We start from the raw sequence: 20,695 nt of genomic DNA on the forward strand, positions 1-20,695 counted from the left end.
ATTGTGGGACAATAAGCAAAAAATAAACGAATACTTTTTTATTTTCTGCGGAAAAAACGATTTTAGGTGACAAAAGCCCCCACCCAAAATTTTGGAAATTGACACCCGAAAATCAAAAAGTGGAAGAAGGGAACGAAATTGTGCAGATATTCTATACCCAAAATGAGGGAATATGTGTTTCTTATTTTCCTGGAAAAAACGGTTGGGTGGGCAAGGAATCCGGAAAGCCTTTGATTATAAAAGGACAAAATTGCCAATAACAGTATGTCAGAAGTCCTTAAAAGTCATGAAGAGTGGCTACGAAACTTTGTGTAGTGTCAATACGCAAAAGGAAACGAATATATATATATTTTTTTATTTTCTGCGGAAAAGCTATTTTAGAGTGCTAAAGCCCCAATCCAAAATTGTGAAAATTGAATTCCTAAAGGTAAGAAGGAGTGGACTGAAGTGAATGTAATTGTGCACAGATATTGTATACGGAAAATGAGGCAATATGTGTTTCGTATTTTCCTAAAAAAAGGAGTTGGGTGGGGCAATCAAGCAATAAAGTTGTGAGAAAAATAGGCATAAAATTTGTAATGTACGCTTAATTACACGCAAATTTTAAGTTTCGACTGTGCGTTGGTCTACTTACCTAGATTTGGGACTTCGAAATTTCATGCGTTCTTCCACTGAAAATATTGATAATTCATCAAGGAAATAATTATACCAGGTTGATTTAATTGAGATTAATTGAAATTTGGCCAATAATAAACACTTTACCATTTTATATGGTAAAGATCTAATCCACCGCTATTGCAATAGACCGGTGCTTGAGCGAGTGACCGTTAAAATTCAAATTCCGATTAGTTAGAATTTCACAACCTGGTTTTATTAGAAGTATAAACTCTTTAGTCAGTAGAGAAGAGGCTGTGGATCATGTGTCAGAGTTGATAACGATGTTTTGTTAGGTGGTGGGTTGGAGTGAGTCTGTGGGTGGTGGTCAGAGTGTGTCGCGCTTTGTCACCGTTGGTGGTGGGTTATGTGGGTGGTGTATGATAGTGTGTCATAGTTGGTCGTGGGTCACGATGAATGGTGGGTCAAGTTCTCATTGACCCACGCCATCACTGCCTCAAATAGTTCAGTCCTCGTGTTTCGTGTGCAATTCCCGGTGGAAGATCCTTTAATGTTGTATATGTCGTCAATGTATCTGTGTACGTGTCCCTGTCGTTTAAGGTTAGTGGAAATAACTGTAAAACGAGAATAACCGAATATAATAGAGATAAGTTACGGAGATACTTTCGGTGAATCAGAAAAGAAAGTGTCCTGAGGCACTAGGTTCCACTTAAGGGTTCGAATTACTCTTAAATCCAATTTTTCCTTCATGTCCTTGCGAGTTTTTATGTCTATTTTTTAAATTTAAATTTGAAGTCTCTCGGCTATAATATTTTATCATGACCGAAATAAGTTTGTTTCATCGTTATCGTAAACGTGTGCAATTTGCTACATACACAAGTATTTTTTAACTCTTACTTAACAGAGCAGTCTTAGCGTAGTGGCGTTAGTATTCGTTTCGTAATTCAGTGGTCCCGGTTTCTATTCCCGTTGCGAAAAGTTGTTTTTATCAACTACAATATTCATACTTCTGATGTGTAATAAAATAAAAATATTCAATTTCCTTTGGTCTTGTAAGTTAGAGTGGAAACGGCTTTCTTCACAGTGGAAATACTAGCAATACGACGCCACATGTCTGTCTACAACCTTAATTCGTACTGTGTGAAAACGTAACGTGTTTACCAAACAGTTTATGAATACGACCACTAAAGGTCATGCTTAGGGCCTAGTATAAATCATAAATGTGTCTGAAACGATATTGTTTCGTAGCAATTATTCCGAACGTCTTCCACTATTATTTCTACTGCTATCAATAATAATATTTTCGTTGGCAATTTCCAACATGTTCCATTTATCGTTATGAAGACAAATCCTACTTAGTTTCTGTTTAGGCATTCGAAGTTTCGATATTAATATTGTCCAGGAGCTGAGACATTCTCCCCCCTCGTTTCCTTTCGGACAGCAATACTTCGAAAGTATCTCTCTGGAGATACTCCAGAGAGCTATCCAGAAGCATTAAGTATCTCTTATCCTTCCTTTTCTTTTCCTATGTACTACAGTATGCTTATTTACATTGCAATAGGAGGTAATATTGACGTCTTAAATTTTCGATAATAATAATAGTAATAATGGTATTAAATTTTTAAAATTGCCCTCAAATTATTCAAAACTTACAGATAAGTCGGGATTTCGAGAGGCTGTCTGGACCTCCAGGACACCTTTGCAACTACCAGAATTTTAAACGAAAGCATTCCACTAACGTTTCACGTAGAAAGTATTCTACTATAGGTTTTGAGAAAAATAACTGTAATAAAAGTAACTGAATATCACTGAACAGTAAGGCATATAATAAACTAAGTTTTAAGATATGCAGAAGTAAGTATAAAAACTTTGGTACAAAAATACGTACACAGACTATAATAAATTCAATGAGCTCCGAAATACAATTTAACAAAATAGCACATAAGATTCAATCCGCAAAGCAATTATTACTTAAAGAATTGAAATAAAGTATTTCGAGAATCGAGATAAAATGAGAAATGTTTACGATACTTTTCGTCTCGTCTTGATTCCTATCTCCAAATGGAGATCATAACTTGAGTTAGCCTTGTCCCGTCTTGTAAAATGTTAATTCTCGTCTAAATTTTGTTCGTTTTGTTTTAGAAACGAGATGTGAAATTACTCTTCTCGTTTGCAACAGTAAACAAAACCGAAATATTCTTGCCAAATGTTACATTTTTTATTCTAATGTTATGCCCTGAGCGATAATAAGTTCCTAATTTTTAATCTTCTATGAGATAATAATAATTATTGTTAGTTTATTATTATTATTATTATTATTATTATTATTATTATTATTATTATTATTATTATTATTATTATTATTATTATTATTATTATTATTATTCCCGAAGATTTGATAGTTCAAGTGTTGAAACATTAGGGTATTCAAAGATCTGAAAGTAATAAAATGTATATCATTGCCGATCAATCGCCATCAAAAATTTTAAAGTTAAAAAAGAACTGGTCCTTCGTGGATCCGATTCAATTATCTTCAGATTACTTGTCGAGCGCCTTGACCACTGAACCACGATTACTACGCAGTAATTAATTCGTCTTTAGTTTGTATACGAGTATTTGATTCAAAATAAAGGAGTTTTGTATTTCGTGTTTAAAAAATCTCTAATGTTGATAATTTAGTGATTACAGTGATATAATGCCCTCCGTGTCCTCAATTATATATTCCTGTGTTTTGCTAATCAATTTGACTATTAACAAAGATATTTTTTGAGCGAACTGAAAAGGCTCTTTATTTAGGCGAGCTTGAGTAAGCAACGCTTTAGATGAGTGGTTAGTGTGGTGGTTTCGTAATCCGGCAATCTGTATTCGATTCTCCCCTTCGCCATTTACACTTTTTAAAGTGTTTCATTGACAAGACTGAGCTCCAGTTGGATGCTGCTAAACGAAAGGTAATTTCCAGTGGAGAAATTCCTTGATTATGTAATCCTGAAAGTAAAGGAAGAAAAATGATTGAAGAAAACGAGTTACAGAGTTAATTCTGTTAATGGTTCTATATTTGATATTAACCGTTAATTTCGTGCATTTTTAAATTGTTGTTTATTGACACTATATTCTCCTCTTTTCTCCTCGTGTCTCAATGTGCAATTTTGCAGAAATATTGAACAAATCACGAACCCTCAGTTATATTTTCAACCTAAGGGGAAATACGGATAAGTTCTCCAACTCGTTTGAGTGTTATCGAATTTTGCATTTTTAATATTTACAAATAAATTACTGCATACCAATATTTAGTATTTTGAAAAGTCATTAAACGAATAATGAAACCAGACAAGTTCTTCTTTCGAAGTAACATGATGTACTGATCAGTGGCGCCGAAACCTAGGAGCTCAGGCCCTATTAGTACCCCGAAATTTTCATTACATCATGATCCATCCATACTTTAATTAGTTTGCAGGTAGGACTACTGTTAATAGTTTCAAAACTCAGCGCAAGGCTTTGTGTGTACTTAAAAAATAACCTAATACATACGAGACCGCATAATCTATCCGTATATTATTTGATATTCATATATGTATAGTCATTTGAAGGAAGTTAACTTGTTTATATAATCCCTCATTTGAGTTAATTATAAGATTATTAAAGTCTCATCGGCGCCTCTGGTGTTCATATATTTTTTTCTGGTACTGTGCTGTGTACTGTGAGTATAAGTATGCAAAGACTCCCTTTCGTTATTTCGTCAGCCAGCATTTTTCCTTACTCCTGCACAAAATCACTCTTTACGATTTGTTCTTTTAACAGGTGGAGGCAACTTCATGCTGCTGTTCTTGCTACTCTACCAGGCGTAATTAATCTTGGAGCGGGCGTTAGTTGGGTTGCCTAACTCATTGATTTCGAACTTCAAGAATTTATTTGGCCCACTATACATTACAGTGTAATATCAAACAAAGGATAAAGAATATGCTGTACTTACGCGTATTTTGACACCGAGTGGCTATTGAAAATCTTCACTTCGTTGTACCACATGTCAATAGCACGTTTCCAATCAAGTTCTATATTTCCAGTCCATGCCACGTTTTGACCAACATAAGTTTTCGCTGTAAGTATAAAATATTTTTTGTTATTAGAGAAAACAAAATCAACAAGGATAGATGGAAGTAATTGATTTTAGTTGTTTGAATCAATGCGTATATTAACTTCTGAATTTGAAATATAATTTTCTAAAGCTATTTTGTTTTTACATAAGAGGGAGGAGACACAGTATGATTCGTTCCACATCGTTAGTACGAAGCGTCTCTGATTAGACTCAAGGTCATGTGACAGTGTGTTTAAAAGCACCACCTCTTGCGTTTCCTCATGATTCTCTCTTTTTTCATCTAGTACATTCATTTCGCCAACTATTTCATCATTATTTAAATTGTGTTTATTAGACGTCTTCCTTAATTCAGAGGGTATAACGGGAGAGACTTGACTAAAGGTTTCATTTCTTTTATTAGCAATGGAAAAACGCAGATACAGACAAACGGAAAGAAAGAAAGAACGAAAGATAGATAAATACGAGTTCATCTTTTGGGATGGCAGTGAATCCAAAAATACCAGTAAATGAGAAACCTATATAAACCTACCGGTTTCAGTACCAGTTCAACGATCAAATATTTCTGTATCTTGTCTACGCAGTTGTCTAGTTTTAATACTAGAAAGGAAACATAATTTTATAATATTAGTTTCCCAAATGGGTGCATTATAAAAAATTAAATCATTTAAAAGATCTAAGGACAGTAAAAGGGTATTTTGTAACTTGACGACAGTAATGAAAGGAAGGGTTTAACATAAACTATGAAAACTGTAGCATTGCATAGTAAATAATAACGATGAAGTTCTATGTGACAGATGCAGATATATTATCACAAACTGTTACTAACATAATTCGATAATCAGCTAAAAAAATGGTCAGGGGAAATGTAGAATACAATGAGTTAGACGCTGAAAGTTGAAATATGGGAAACGAAAAATACATTCGTTTGGAGAATTGAAGAGAAGAATTTGTAAATTGAGAAGAAATGAGAGGTTGGAAGAGTTTGTGTTTTGTATTGTTGACAAAATCATAGAATCAGAATCAGACATGGGAAAGAAGCCGTGTTACTGAAATAGTGTTGGAGAAAATGGAGGGGAGTATGGAAACAGAACACTATCGAGGAAGGAGAAAAGGTGAGGTGAGGTGATTTTAGTTTAGCGTCCGTTCAGCAGCGAGGCTATATGAGACGTGGACCTACTGATTAACGTGGAATCCGAACCACATGAGCTCCCGCCGGGAATTGAACCCGGGTCTCCCACGCCAGAGGCGCGTACGCTAACCGCTTAGCCACGAGGGAGCTCCAGGAAGGAGAAAAGAAACTAAATATTACGTTATAATGAAAAATCGAAATGGCAACGAAGAATATTTCGGGAGTAAATGTTACGATTTAGAACAACTATAAGTATACAGATTAAGGAAATATGAACAAATGTATCGAGAAATTAAATCAATGGGAATATGTGGGACGAAAAGAAGGTCAAATATAACAGTAGAAAACAAGAAAGAAAAGGTGTTAGTGAGGAAGAAAAGATGTGCTAACTTACCTAGATGGAAAAAATATATAGTGAGAGGGACTAGGAATTGCCCCAGGCGTTACTGTAGACAATATTTTGCGTATTTCGTTCTATATCTTTCATATATTTGTAGAATTCGTCGAAGCTGAAGCTCTTACAAAATTCGAACTACCGTATGGGACTGTTTGGGAAGCGTCCCACCTCTTTTTTATTTCATTCTCGGTCAAACATCTAGACTTTGAGAAAAACGTGTTTAATTGTTTTAGATGAAAATTCACCCCCCCCCCAAAAAATCATGTCTAACTTTAATGATTCCCAGATATTGATATTTTATTATAATAATTCCAACCCTCAACCCTTTTCCTTCTTACATTTTTCTTCTGTTCTAGGACAGATATTTAAAAAAACTATAAAACGCGAGTTAATTATCATAGATAAAAATTCAAATACCATATTTCATGTCTCTAACGTTAAGGAACTTTAAGATATGACTATCTAATTATAATAATTATATACTCACTTCTTTTCTCCTGTTCTCCCTATTTCTTCCACTCTAGGTAAAACATAAAATAGCTCTGAAAGCCGTGTCTTATTATTTTAAATGATAAGTCTAAATACCAAATGTTATGTTTCCAATCTTAAGAGATTCTGGGTTATGCATTCTTACTATAGTGGTTTTAACCTCCACCCATTTTCGTATCCACCCTATTTTCTTCTTTTCTAGATCGAATGTCTTTAATCTTAAGGGATCCCGATATAGGACATTCTATTACAATAATTGGAAGCTTACCTTTCGTCCCACCTTTTTCTTCCTTTCTGGATAAAACGCTAAACACGCGTTAAATTATTTTAAATAAAAAGTTCAAATACCAAATGTTATTTCTCTAAGAGATTTTTTCAATACGGACGCATTTCCATCTCCAGCCTTTTACTAACTTGATCTTTAACGGATATGGGATGAACTCTGTCGTATTACGCTACAGGGTTTATGGATGGGTAGAAATCACAATTTTGTGTCTATGAAAAGGAAATATATCCACTTCGTTCATACACTTCTACTTTAAAGTTAGCAAGTGGAACATGTCATCCCGAAGATTGTGTCGCGTCCCGTAAAGAGAAATGGGCAATATTGTTTAAAATGAGAAGTAAACGTGACTAAAGTTAATTAACTTTTTAATGATATCAAAATGAAAGAGGAAGTATTGTTTACAAAAGAAACTTGTAGTAGAGCCGTAGTTATCTTAATTAGTCAATACAAAGTGGTAGATTCCATTGCAAATAAACTAATATACTTCTGATGGAATCGTTCGTTCACTAAAATATGACAGACGGTTGAGCATAACTTTGTTAAAGAATGAATATTGGTGGCTATCAGTATAGCTTCATTGGGCTCTGTAGAATTTTCTTTCTCGGTCAAACTGGCATCTATCTCCAATTAAGGGCAACCAACTTTCAGCGTAAAGTATTTTTCTTCACTTTACTAAATATTCCTTTAACTTTAAATTTACTCTTGATTTCATCCAATTTCCAGGACTTATCATTTGTGATTTTCTTCTAATTTTTTGACTTTAGTTCTACTTGACAGAGTTTTCCTAGTTGGTATTTAAGATATTATGATGCCCCTCTTAAGGAATGGTTTCAATTTAACAAATTTTAAAGAAGTGATAGAAATGACAGAATGATTCAAATTAAGCATTGGCAGAGAGATTCCTTGATTTGTAGGGAACAATGATAATAAATATAATACGATATTTATCCTCATTGACATTTTCGACAATTTACTTCCTGTTTGATTTCTTATTCTCTCTCTACACGAGTACTGACGAAGTAATATGCATTTTAGATGGATGGTCCTTGTACCACATATCTTGCAGTACATTATTCAACCAAATTGGAACACTTTGGGACTTTGCATGTTATGTATTGAATCTTACTGACTGTGAAGGAACTTCGATAAACATCAGTTAATGACATGAGAGCTACGATTTGTATGTTAAGTTAATTTCCGAATATGTAGTTCATGACTTATAACTAGACATTACCTCACTAGTCGAGACGAGTCGAGATTTAAGTCTATCTCGTGCATTTCCCTAATAATTGAGGCAATACTTGTTTCACTTCCTGTAGAATATCATCCCTTTCCACAGGATTGAAAGCATTTTTGTAATCAATCTTGAGAATTACGTTATTAGAATTCTTATGTGCTTGTAAGTAACTGTGGACGGCATGTATAATAGCTTCGTTTCCTTTTTTCGTCGTAAATCCGAGTTGATGAGGTTAAAAATAAGATGTGCAGAACTCTGAAGACAGACGCAGTAAGTACATTTCGAACGTGAGTCTAATTACATACACGGTACTAATTAAATATACAGTAAACTTAAATTTAATCATCGTTCTCCATATGATTTTTGTACTATATATATATATATATATATATATATATATATATATATATATATATATATATATGTGTGTGTGTGTGTGTGTGTGGGTGTGTGTTTATAAAAAAAGGCAGTTATAATGAGTCGAAAACTCATGTTGTTGGGAACATAACATTCTCATACAAAGCTGTTAGAGGGCGAATTACATGTTTTCTTATCGGGTTCCCACATAAGATAGTTATGTGTAAATAGTACAGTTTTTCATTTTTCTGAAATTTCAATCTTACATGGGGGCACGTGTCAAAGAGTTGAAACTTGGTGCATTAGCACATCTACGTCAGAGGTCTTAATTTAGGAAAGCTTTACTTTCTGACCATTTCACAGACTTCACCGTCAAATGGAGCAAAATCTTCATGAAGTTAAATGCCTGGTTTCAACCTAAACTGGTCACTCACCAGTGAATGATCCTGGTCTTGGGCCTATTTGGTATTGCCAGGATATGTCATCGACGTCTTACAGAAGAAGTGTGAACAAGAATTCTCAGCTTTCAGAAATTGTTGTTCAATGAATATCATTGGTTAAATGGCAAGAACTATTGGAATTACCTGAAAAGGGAATATCTTTTAGGTGTTGTATTATTGCCAGCTGTAACACTTGAGAATATTACCTATTTGGCACCCACAATAGAATGAGAGCAGACTATTGGTCGAAATATTGACAAAAGAGAAATACTTTTGTAGTCTATGGAACTAACACAGAAAGGGTTATAACCTTCTTTGAATGTGGGAACGTCCCTGTAGATCTGAGGAAGTGAAGGATTTTAAATTTTCATTCTTGCTTAAAGTGATTGAAGGTTCGAAAATGACGCAAAATGTTACTCGCTTGGGAATATTAGCTACTTTATACTAGCAATAGATTGAGAGCAGAATATTAATGTGATATATTGACCAAAATGTTTGTCGTGTTATCTCGTTGAAATAATACAAAAAGAATCATATCTTTCCTTCATGGGGCGCGCTCATTTTTCTGGATTCACCACCAATTTATAGTTTCTTGCACCAGAAACCTAGTATGAGTAGATTATTTTCGGATCAGCTATGACTTGTGGCGCGAAGCTAGTCAGCGAGCTGGAACATGGAAAATAAAATTCTGTCACGTGATGAGTAGCCCACAGTAAAAGCGCTGTGGTCAGTATGTGTGAGCTGTTAGCCAATTGTTTTCGCGCTGTTATAGAAACATCATGCTTTGCGACTGGCTTCAGAGGTGTACGTACGAATGTTCACAGCTTTTTGGAAAATAATCTACCTTTACACGTCCTACTATGCTCTGAAGACTCCCATCCCTTCATAAATCTGTCTAGAAATAATGCGGTATTTCAACATAAATGGTGTTAAAGACAACTGAAAATCAACGTGGACCATTAATGGACTAATAAAGAACATACGAAATATCAAATAAAGCAAATTCAAGATGCACCGAAAGAGATAAAAGCATAAGCTTCAGGACCAAATTAAATATTGCAATGATAGAAATGGCACCAGTGAAGTTCCATCGGTATATACGGGTTCCGGAGCTCGTAAAATTAATATTGAAACTAATTTTATGTTAAGCATTAATTTGTCTGGTTTAGCAGGCTTCAATATTTTTCTATAGCTAATAGGTACAATATAAATATTTAGGTTCGTAAAGTTATTTCTTTATAACAAATAAAATAAAATAAATAGTGATAGTATTTGAATATGTGACTTTTCTTTCATGTTTTAACTCTTGTTTATTACTTTTTTAATATATGACTTCTTTAAAGGACTTTTTAAATGTTCTGTTTTAGTACTTGTTTCCAAAGTCAGTTAATATTTTTTAAAAGGATTTTGTCTGTAATATAATGTAAGCGGCTTAGTTGTTTGCAAAATTAAGAGAATTTGCATTTAAGTGTAAATTCGTGTGTGTGTATGGAAGATTTGGTGGCGATTTAATAGCATTTGTCTGCTTCTAAATATCTTTAATACTGTTTATATGTTTGAGAAATACTGAATTTATTTCTAACTTTTATTTATTAACACTATGTTGGTGTACGACAAAATGTGTACTTGTACATCTAAACCAATGAAACGCTTTTTATTTTTTTCTAAATCTCGGTGACAAGATTAGTAACAATGGTGACAACAGCAATTTGGGTTTGAAATCAGTTCAAAGAAGCAGTATAATCTGAAATCATCAGTTAATAACACGTTGTATAAGTGATTTCTGTGATTACTTGACAGCATTTAATTTAACCAAAAATGATTCAACTTTAATTTATAAAGACTTAACAGAAATTAAAAGAATAATTTTGATGAAATTTAGTGCTATTCAAATCATTATTACGAGGTAATTCTAGAAGTTTAATCCATATATTTTGATCATCTTTACAATTTGTTCAATTAGACAATAGCAAACATTATTATATTGTATTTTGACTCCTGCAATATAACAACAGGATATACCAGAAGTTGAACATTCCATTTTCCTGCAATTCTAAAGATATTTCCATCACATTTAAACACGAAACGAACTAAAGTATACATACACGTATTTAAATATTTGTTCCAAAACATTCTATACTTTGGTACAATCATCAATTTTAGTTCTTACTAGATAATAGAAATTCTCCCTTTACAGACTAATAGATCATTTCCAAATTTTATTTGAAATTCAAGTAAAAATTAGAATTCTACTTACACAACGTGTTCCTGCATTTGTCATGACCTAAAGTACATTGATCTGCCCACCTTTGAGCAATCCTAGCGATTTCGTCATCCCATTCCTGAAATAAGTTAATGCAATTAGTCATGTATCATGTACAAATATTAAACACATGTGGCAACATTAAAATTAATATACTATTTGTGTACTGTATAAACTCTATGTACAAAAATATATGTAGTATATTAATGTACTATTCTAATTGATTAAAATAGATTTTAATACAAGAGTGCAATATTATGGGTATCGTTAACACTTTAAAGGCTTACATTTCGTTGGAAATTCTTCACATTTTTTAAAAAAAGATTATTGTACCAATTTTCTTTGTTTTGAAATTGCGACTTGTTCCACTCGGCTTTGGTGCGTCTGCATTAAAATGGCGGTACAAATGTTGAGTACATATTACAATATAATGTGAAACTATGAGTAACAAATCAATTTTCTCTTTTTTAGTTATAATTTTATCGCTATAGTACTGATTAAATAATACAATGAGAAGATGTTAGACATCTTTCGACACTATATAATTCACGAAGGCTATTGCAATTTGATTTTCATATTTTTTAAAACAATATTCACGGAGACGTTTTTATAAATATGTCACTGGTGACAATTGTGTACTAGAGTATAGTTTACGACTTTTTCAAACAGCTGAACCTCAACTTGAAAAGGTGGTGAAGCTGAGAGAGCAGCTTTATTCGTCCACCATTTAACACTCATTTACTTGCCTCTGAGCCACAAATATCGCTGCTGACTCGCGTGTGACTCGTGCAGGTCTAAAAGAAGATGATTCGCGTGGCTCTTTCTCAAAATGAGGTATATGCTCACTAATTTCCACCTTCTGATATGAGAGGCCAGAGTTTTTCTTTGTTATTCTGAATATGAAAAGGACAAAAATAAATAAAAAAAACTAAAACATAATAAAATAAGAAAAATGCAGAAGAATATTTTATTCCTTGGAAAATTCTACATCAAACTATCTAAAATGTTATTTGTTTTGGCTAGTTATGACTAATGTTTTGGTTATTTGCAACCTTTCTTTGTTTCGTTTACTTTCGTATTCCGGAACCATGAGGTTTGTCAGCGGAAATATTGGTTTAGTGCAGCTTTCTTTTCCTTGACTGCGTTGGCGGCACGCTAATCTCCACTATGAGAGCTTGCCTATGGAATTGCTAGAGAAGTAACGTAAGTCCTCCGAGCGAACTCTTCGGTGTAGTGTTGCAGCAAGCACATGAATTTACAATTTATTGAGTTAAAATAACTCAATCTATGAGTAACTCTTTATATTGCTCGTAACTGGATTTTCCCTGAAAGAAGTCCAAAACACAAGAGCAAGAGTTATATGTAGGAAAAGATTATTGCTGTGGCTCTAGTGGTTCGGTACCTTATAATTAAAGATATAATTGAAAGTACTAGTAGCAATTGTAACCACCTGAGTACTATTAAGGACATATTCGTTTTTGATATCAATAAAGTATTATAAATATATACAGTCATACAGGTTAGGGATATACGTGAACTACGAAATGACACGTTATTAAAAAAAAAAAAAAAAACAGAAAAGTTAGTCAAATTGGAGAGTATTTGACAACTTCTAGTCAGAGTAGAACCATTACTTCTACTGAATATTGTTCGCGAAAAATATCATGTTGGAATCTTCTTAACGCTATCAGAAAGGAGATCAAGTCAAAGTTAGTCTTTGAAGCTGGTCGGATCAAAATTAAGAAGTAAGATGAAATGCTTCTAATTACTTACTGACTTTTTCATTCAGTTTGGATATACTCAGAATGTTAAGTTTGGTTATTGTTGTCTTAAAGTTGGTCCATACATTCTTAGTTCTCTAAGATGTTGTAAATGTCAATACTTTATATAACACGACGGCTGCTATTTGTGTATATTGTGTTCAAGGGAGTCACGGTTCGGAACTCTGCACAGCGACATAGTTGTGTTAATTGCAAGTGTGATCATTCTGCTTCGTCTAGGAACTGATCAAGCTATAAACGAGAGAGAGGCTTGTTCGAGAGATCATGGTTATCGAGATTTCCTCTGCCGATGCTTAGCGTCACGAAGAGAGAGAGTCAACCTTACTTCCTATTCTATTTACTTCTGTTGTCGCTATTTTTCGTAAATCTATGGCGACCCTGACATCTGACATTTACATGCAAACTGAACTTGCTGCAGGGGGGCGTGGTGGCTCAGTGGTAGAGCGTTCACCTCTGGTGTTCGGGGTCCCGGGTTCGATCCCAGCCCCCGCCAAGTGAACTTTGTGGTGGACAAACACCGTGCTCGTGTGTTTTCTCGGGGTTCTCCCGTTTCCTCCCACTGTCTTCATTCCACCATTTCACTCATCTCTCATCATCACCGTCTCTTTTAGCATAACCGTGGGACGTAAAATTGAAAGATTTCATTTCATTTTTGAACTTGCTGCACCGAAAACCGCCGTCATATTTGTAGTTTCATCTAGCTAATATCTGAAAGCAAAATGTGTTGTTCGTAACGGTGACCTAAAGATCCACGGTTCGTTTTCCGTGGTACATTGCTAGCATGAAACTAGGTTAATTTGTACATTGTCCTTACAACCCTGGCCTCTCACATGTTCAGAAGAAACCGAAATACCCATCTGCTCGTTAAGTCCTTGTATTAAGTTGAAATCCCATTGTGGAAAATGAATTGCTGGATAGTGAGTAGACCGTAATTGGCACATGAGATAATGTTTGTCCTGGTGCTGTTTCAGTGTAATAAACAGCTGCATAATTAACCTCGAGGAATTGAAGCAACTGTTACCTGACCACTCTAAGTAATTTTTTGCTTGCAGGAAATTCATTTTCAGCTGACGCATTCATTTGTCATGTTACACACTCTAAAGAAATGAAAAGCAAGATAATGGTTGACCTCTTGGTTGTGAAAGCCATAGATGTGTCAGAGGCTTATCATTGTAGGCAAGCAATGGCGAAGAGAGTTTTCTTTCTCGCTCGATCACAATTACCTAATTATATCTTAGTCGATTTGAAGCTTCTGTGACAGCCAACATACTTTATTTTTACCATCAACTGGAATCTCTTTGTTGGCTGTCAAAGATCTGAACGTGCTCCACCGCTTATGGGGATCCATTCGCACAAATGATCACGGTCATTGGGCAACTGATTTTCTTGAAGACAGTGGGTTCATCGTTTAAAGGGCAAGCAGCCCTACTCATTCTATATTGGCTCCGGCACTATCGTATTGATTCTTTTCTCTCCACTTGAGCCCTCAATGGTTCATTAACTTGCATTGTTTATCTGGATCTATGTGGTGGAGATCATTTTCCGCTATTCATTTCAGCTCTGCCCCTTGATATTCGAATCATGTTCCACATCTTAACTTATATCATTCTTATTGGCAATTATTTCAGGAGCTCATTGAGATCCATTCTCTGGATTAGTTCTCTGTTGCTTATTTTATAAATCTGCCAGACCATTCTCTTATAGATTCTACTTGTGCTATTATTCCAGAATGAGGAGATGACGGTTCACGACGGCTAGTTCTATGGTGTTTCATGGACATTCGTGACGCTATCCTGGCTCGTCGCCTGGTTCTGGTCATAATTAACCTGCATCTCATTGTCGATCCTTTATGAGGACTGCTTCTAGATATCTTATTAAATATTTGAACTGCCAACGGTGGAAAAATCATGTTCAGTCATTCAGTAATAGAATACCTATGACTACTGTGTTGAGTTGAGTTCACTTTCTAAAATTACCATTGTTCGACTAATAGTGTGCCTGATCTATCAGTAAACGAGATTCTTGACATTAATCATACAAAGACAACCAAAGTTTAGAACTGATGTATTTCTTTCGATTTCCGACTCTGCATATTAATCTGTCGAATTTAGCACTCGTACTCATATCGAGCGAAATCCGTCAATTTTTTGTATTGTTGATAAAGCATTATAATCCACCTTTATGGTTCTCTAGATCAACTCTAGTATAAAGTATAAAGCATTTAAATGAAAGTTCCTGGTTCGATCCCAGCTCACGCCGTGTGGACTTTGTGGTGGACAAACACCGTGCTTGTGGGTTTTCTCGGGATTCTCCCGTTTCTTCCCACTTTCTTCATTCCACCATTTCACTTATCTTTCATCATCACCGTCTCCTTTAGTCTAACCGGCATAACTGTGGGACGTAAAACTTAAAGATTTCATTTCATTTTTAAATGAAAGTTTCTAATATTAGAACAAGAGAGGAAATGAAGTATGTTAATAGTCATAGTAGGCCTTTCTAGGTAGGTAGCTAAGAGCATATAATTAAAAGAGATCTTTTTAAAAGAGGTAAAATAATCGCATTATCAAGAGTTTATGTGATAAGCTGTATGCGAACGTTTTATTCCTGTTTCTTTATTAATGTTTACACTTTTAAGTATATAGTTTTGTCGTAGTGCTCTACATTGACTGATCGCTGTTCCTGGCTCTATAAATAAAGCATTATTACTATTACTATTATTATTATTACTATTTTTATTTTTATTATTATTGAAAATCATCATAGGGTGATAAAACGAAGATTTTTATGATTTATTCGTTTCACAATTTCTACAATTGAATACGAAGACTATTCTTTGCCAAAAGCAGTTCAAACCGTTTCTCTGAACCAGGAACTAAGTAAGCTAAATTTATGTTTTCATGTATATAGAGGACAGATACCATACAAGAGAGTGTGATCCACTAACCTCTCACGCAGACAACAGTATGCAGTGGCGCTTACGGTGCACAAGGGAATCAAGTTCAATCTTTGGTCATTTTAGACATATTTAATCTTGAATATTTCTATCCAAAATTTCTTCCCGAGATTAAAAGTATCATGTTCAACTACTGTAAATGATTACTATAAGGTAATTAACAGTGTTAACTTTTCCTTATGGTTAAGCGTATCGTATATCTATCTATCGTATACCGTATATATATCTGTTGCTTGGAGCAAATGTTAATATAAATGTTATTCCAAACTATTTCGTGTTGACACTTGCTCTTCTTGCACAAGAAAACATCCATTTATAGTCCTTAAAATTGAAGAGTATCTCATTTTTGCCAAAAAGTTACATTCGGCCCTTTTAGATCAAGCCACAGACAATGTCTTTCTTATATTGAAGTCGTGTAATAGTAATAAAATGACAGGAATTTGTAAAAAGTATATTTTTTTTCGTAAATGAAAATTGTTATATCCGTACAATTATATTATTATTAATAATAATAATAAACGTATACGTTGTTTGAGTTTTTTAAAAAGTACGTACTGTTATTAATTAATATTATTCATGGGCGTCTTTGGCTTGATAAAACTGAGAAAGACGACAAGAACATATACTTTTAGGCCTTACGAACATATAATAATTAAATAACACTTAACCAATTTATACATGTTGCTAGCAGGTGGTTGTGGTCCTGGAGAACCATCAGTCACTAATCCTTTGGCAACCCGTGCTCTTAACTCGTTGTGGTGATCAAGTATAATTCTTTTCTCTGTGGAATTCACTCCATAACTTCGATGCCCACATTTAGCAGCCACAGACTGTAAATATAAAATATATTCCTTCAACAAACACTAACAATAATAATTAACGTTGGCATAAGAAATGGAACATAATTGTTGAGAATCCTCTATTAAACTAACATTATTACCAAGTGACCATAATGCAACGGAAGAAATTTTGAAATGTTGCTTTTTATGCAGAACTTATGGCATGGAAATTAGAGTTACTTCAATTTTACTTCAGTGCTGTTATTCTCCACCAAGGGAGGCTTTACAATACAGCAAAAAAGTATTTTGCCTTCTCAGTAAATACGAAGAATCTATCTATCTATCTATCTATCTATATACTCACTCGTATATATAATATTATATATCAATCAGGGTTTTAGACTCCTTATTAATATTATTAAATTTTTTGTTTGGTCGTTTCTTGTTTGCATATATGTCCCAAGGAATAGATGCTCATTATTGTTTTTATATACAGCCATGAAAAAATTAATAGCAATCCGTTTGGAATTTTACGCATTTATAAGGATTTCAAAGAAGTTTCTACCTAAATATGCACAAATATACAATGATATATACATCAAATTAAAGGAAATTTTATATAGAATCAAATCTACTCATACAAGTTACATATCTTTAAACAGTTGGTGATATTCAACAAAATATGACACCAATTGTTAAGTGAAGAGAAAGTAAGTGAAGTTAAGTGAAGTGTACCCAATTCATTTTGATTGGATGTCCACGCTTAATAATAACATCTTTGCATCGTTGTGGCATGGAGATTGCTAAGTTTTGTAGTGTTTCTATATTGAAATGCAGTGTTGCCACACGTCGTTTATTGCTTGAATTTAACTCAACTCTCGTTGTAGAATGTTTTATCCTTCAATACGAACCTTATCCTTCAAAACACTCCATGAATTTTCAATTGGGTTTATGTCGGACGATTTACTAGGCCCAGGAAGTTGGGTAACATGACGTTAGAACAGCATATAGTCTTCTATAACTCTGGCACGATGACAGGGGGTAGAATAGTCTTCAAAAATAAAGGAACCACCGTTGAATAATTTTCTACCCACAGGTATCATTATCATTTCAAGAACATGTTTATAACTTTGATCATTAACATCACCATTACAAATGTGAATGTTACCAATTCCACTAAAAGAAAAACATTCCCAAATCATTACATTGGTAGAGTAGCCTACCTGGAAGTTTTTACAGCACACGCAGAATTTAAGTGCTTCACCAGTCATGCGATAATCTCTAGCTTGTGAATTATTGCCATAAATGGTTATTTTCGTATCATCACTAAACAGAACTTTGCGCCACTAGTCACTTGTCCAATCCTTGTTAGTTTTGGCCCACTCTACGCGCCTTTTACGTTGTACCAGTGTAAGACATGGATTCTTGACAGCTCTATGTGAACTTAAACTCATTGATTTTAACCTCTGTCTCAGTATTCGCGGACAAACGTCGACACCAGATGTTTCCCTCCAACTTCTAGCAAGATTTGCCGATGACTTAAGCCTGTCTGCAAGACAACCGTCGTGCACTGTTCTGTCTAGGCAAAGATTTCATATTTCGACCACATTTGCCAATTTTTCCACTTTTTATGCACCCTGCGTCCCAAATCGTGGCCAGCTGCCTACCCACTGTACTTTTATGCAGTTACATAATCCTGGATATTTCAGCATTAATTTTGGCATATTCACTTAATATTTTAATTCTAGTGGCTTTCTGTGATGTAATGTCACACGTTTTACCCATGTCGATGTTTGATAGCAATAATTTATAAACGTTGACTCAATATTTATGGGTAAAACTATCACTTTCAAATCTGTCAGTAAAAGTAACACTATTAGAACAACACAATTATGTAACCCAGGGCACCTACACAACAAGTAAGGAAGCAGAAACCATACTGCAAGCTTGGAACGTGGATTACCTTATTGAGTGCGGACCTCATTGAAAGCAACATCGAGTCATCCATTAAATGAACATTTATAATGAACATTTATAGTATGACGAATTTGTGTTTCCTTTCCCACACACTTTGTTGAATATAATCAATTGTTGTAATGATACGTAACTTCTGTGAGTAGAGTTAGATTCTACATAAAATTGCCTTTAATTTGATGTATATATTATTGTATGTTTGTGCATTTTAGGTAGAAACTTCTTTGAAATCCTTATGAATGCGTAAAATTGCAAGGAGATGCTATTAATTTTTCCATGACTGTAATGGACATCTATTACTTGGGACATCTATGCAAACAGGGAATGATCAAACAAAAATTTTAATCATATTAATAAGGAGTCTGGAACCCTGATTGATGTCCATGAGAGATTTGGCAGCATAGCGTAAGTCACGACGCTTGATGTCCCCCTCTGTTCACATACTCTTTCCTAACTCTTTCTAGTGTTCACCTTCCTCATACGACATTCCTTTTAACGATTGCCTTATGTATGTATTGAGTTGAGTTGATTTTGAGTTTAACGTCCCGTTCAGCAGCGAGGCTATATGTGATGTGGACCTACTGATTAACGTGGAATCCAAACCACATGAGCTCCCGCCGGGAATCGAATCCGGATCCCCACGCCAAAGGCACGTACGCTAACCGCTTAGCCACGAAGGAGCTCTCATATGTATGTATTGCGCAACGTTTTTGCTGTGATACCGTGGCATGAGTATTATTGTTGTCTTGATCTGCAATGGATTGTGAACTGTTAAAATGTTTTAAATATAACAGACTTAACTTCCTCCTATAAAAAAAAATATATATTTATTCCTAGATCGTGTACGACCGATCCATCGTTCATGAAGTTATGAATTGAGTATTAAATCCGCTTCACCAGAAAAGAAAGTTTCATTTAAAAAAATATTCCGACTTCTTATGTGAAACAAATTGACGAACAGATGTTTTTTCTACTTTTTCAGCTATATCCATTCAAAATATGGACCTTTTTAATTTCTGATCAAGAAAGAATTAAATACTGAACACTATCAAAATTATGGAAGTTGCAATACTTAAATAAAAGTTTCTTGAACACAGTTACCTTGTAGATGCACATAGTATGTTGTGGACACACATTGCAATAATCTTGGCAGTTAGCAACCACCAGCAAAGATGCAATTAAAGCGGAGACAGTAGAAGCAAAACGTATTTGATCCAACTTCATGCTCAGACAGGTAGTATAGATTTAACACCTGAAACGAAACATACAGTAGTATACATACAGTATGTTATATATCATGTCTACTTGAATATATATATGTAAGTACTGTGAAACCTGTTTATATTGGTAAAAAATGGTTCCATTTAAAAGTGAACAGCTCAGACAGGTGTCCAACTTAGAGAACAGAAGTGTATTTTAATAATTGTAATGATAAAAAATGAAATCTTTCAGTTTAACTTCTCATAGTTATGCCGTTTAGGATAAGGCAAACGAATGATAAAGACAAATGAATGACAATAAAAAATGGTAGAATGAGAATGTGGGAGGAAACGGCAGTACCCGAGAAAACCTACGGGCATGATGTTGTGCACCACAAACTTACTCGACCGGGGATCGAACCAAAGATCCCAAGCACTAGTTATAATAAACAAACAAAATATTATAGACAAGAATGTAAGAAGTTTAAATGCAATAACTAATTATTATTTATCATAGTTTATTATTATCTTTCGCATAATGTGATTTAAATGTTATATGTTGCAAATGATAGTTATTTGCGAGTTTCTACTGCAGGTTATTATTCTTTCTTTTCTCTCCCACTGATGACAATAGATCGTTTACTGCAAGAAATACTCTAAACATTCATTTGTCGCATCACTCTAAAGAGGGAAATAACAAAAA

At 34.3% G+C, this 20,695-nt stretch overlaps 1 protein-coding gene across 1 annotated transcript in view; it reads right to left on the reverse strand.

Moving 5' to 3' along the window:
* The window catches only part of LOC145686296 (venom allergen 5-like), a 112,723-nt gene that overhangs the window by 18,081 nt on the left and 73,947 nt on the right, over positions 1-20,695 (reverse strand). Inside the window, exons 2-5 of the mRNA XM_081759431.1 lie at positions 19,895-20,045; positions 16,709-16,870; positions 11,301-11,385; positions 4,586-4,709 (exon numbers count right to left, since the gene is read on the reverse strand). Coding sequence (XP_081615557.1) covers positions 4,586-4,709; positions 11,301-11,385; positions 16,709-16,870; positions 19,895-20,017 — 494 coding nt within the window. The 5' untranslated portion in view covers positions 20,018-20,045. The remainder of the gene's footprint in view (positions 1-4,585; positions 4,710-11,300; positions 11,386-16,708; positions 16,871-19,894; positions 20,046-20,695) is intronic.

Source organism: Thermobia domestica, chromosome 5, assembly GCF_964235325.1.
Source record: "Thermobia domestica chromosome 5, izTheDome1.hap1.1, whole genome shotgun sequence".
Lineage (NCBI taxonomy): Eukaryota > Metazoa > Arthropoda > Insecta > Zygentoma > Lepismatidae > Thermobia > Thermobia domestica.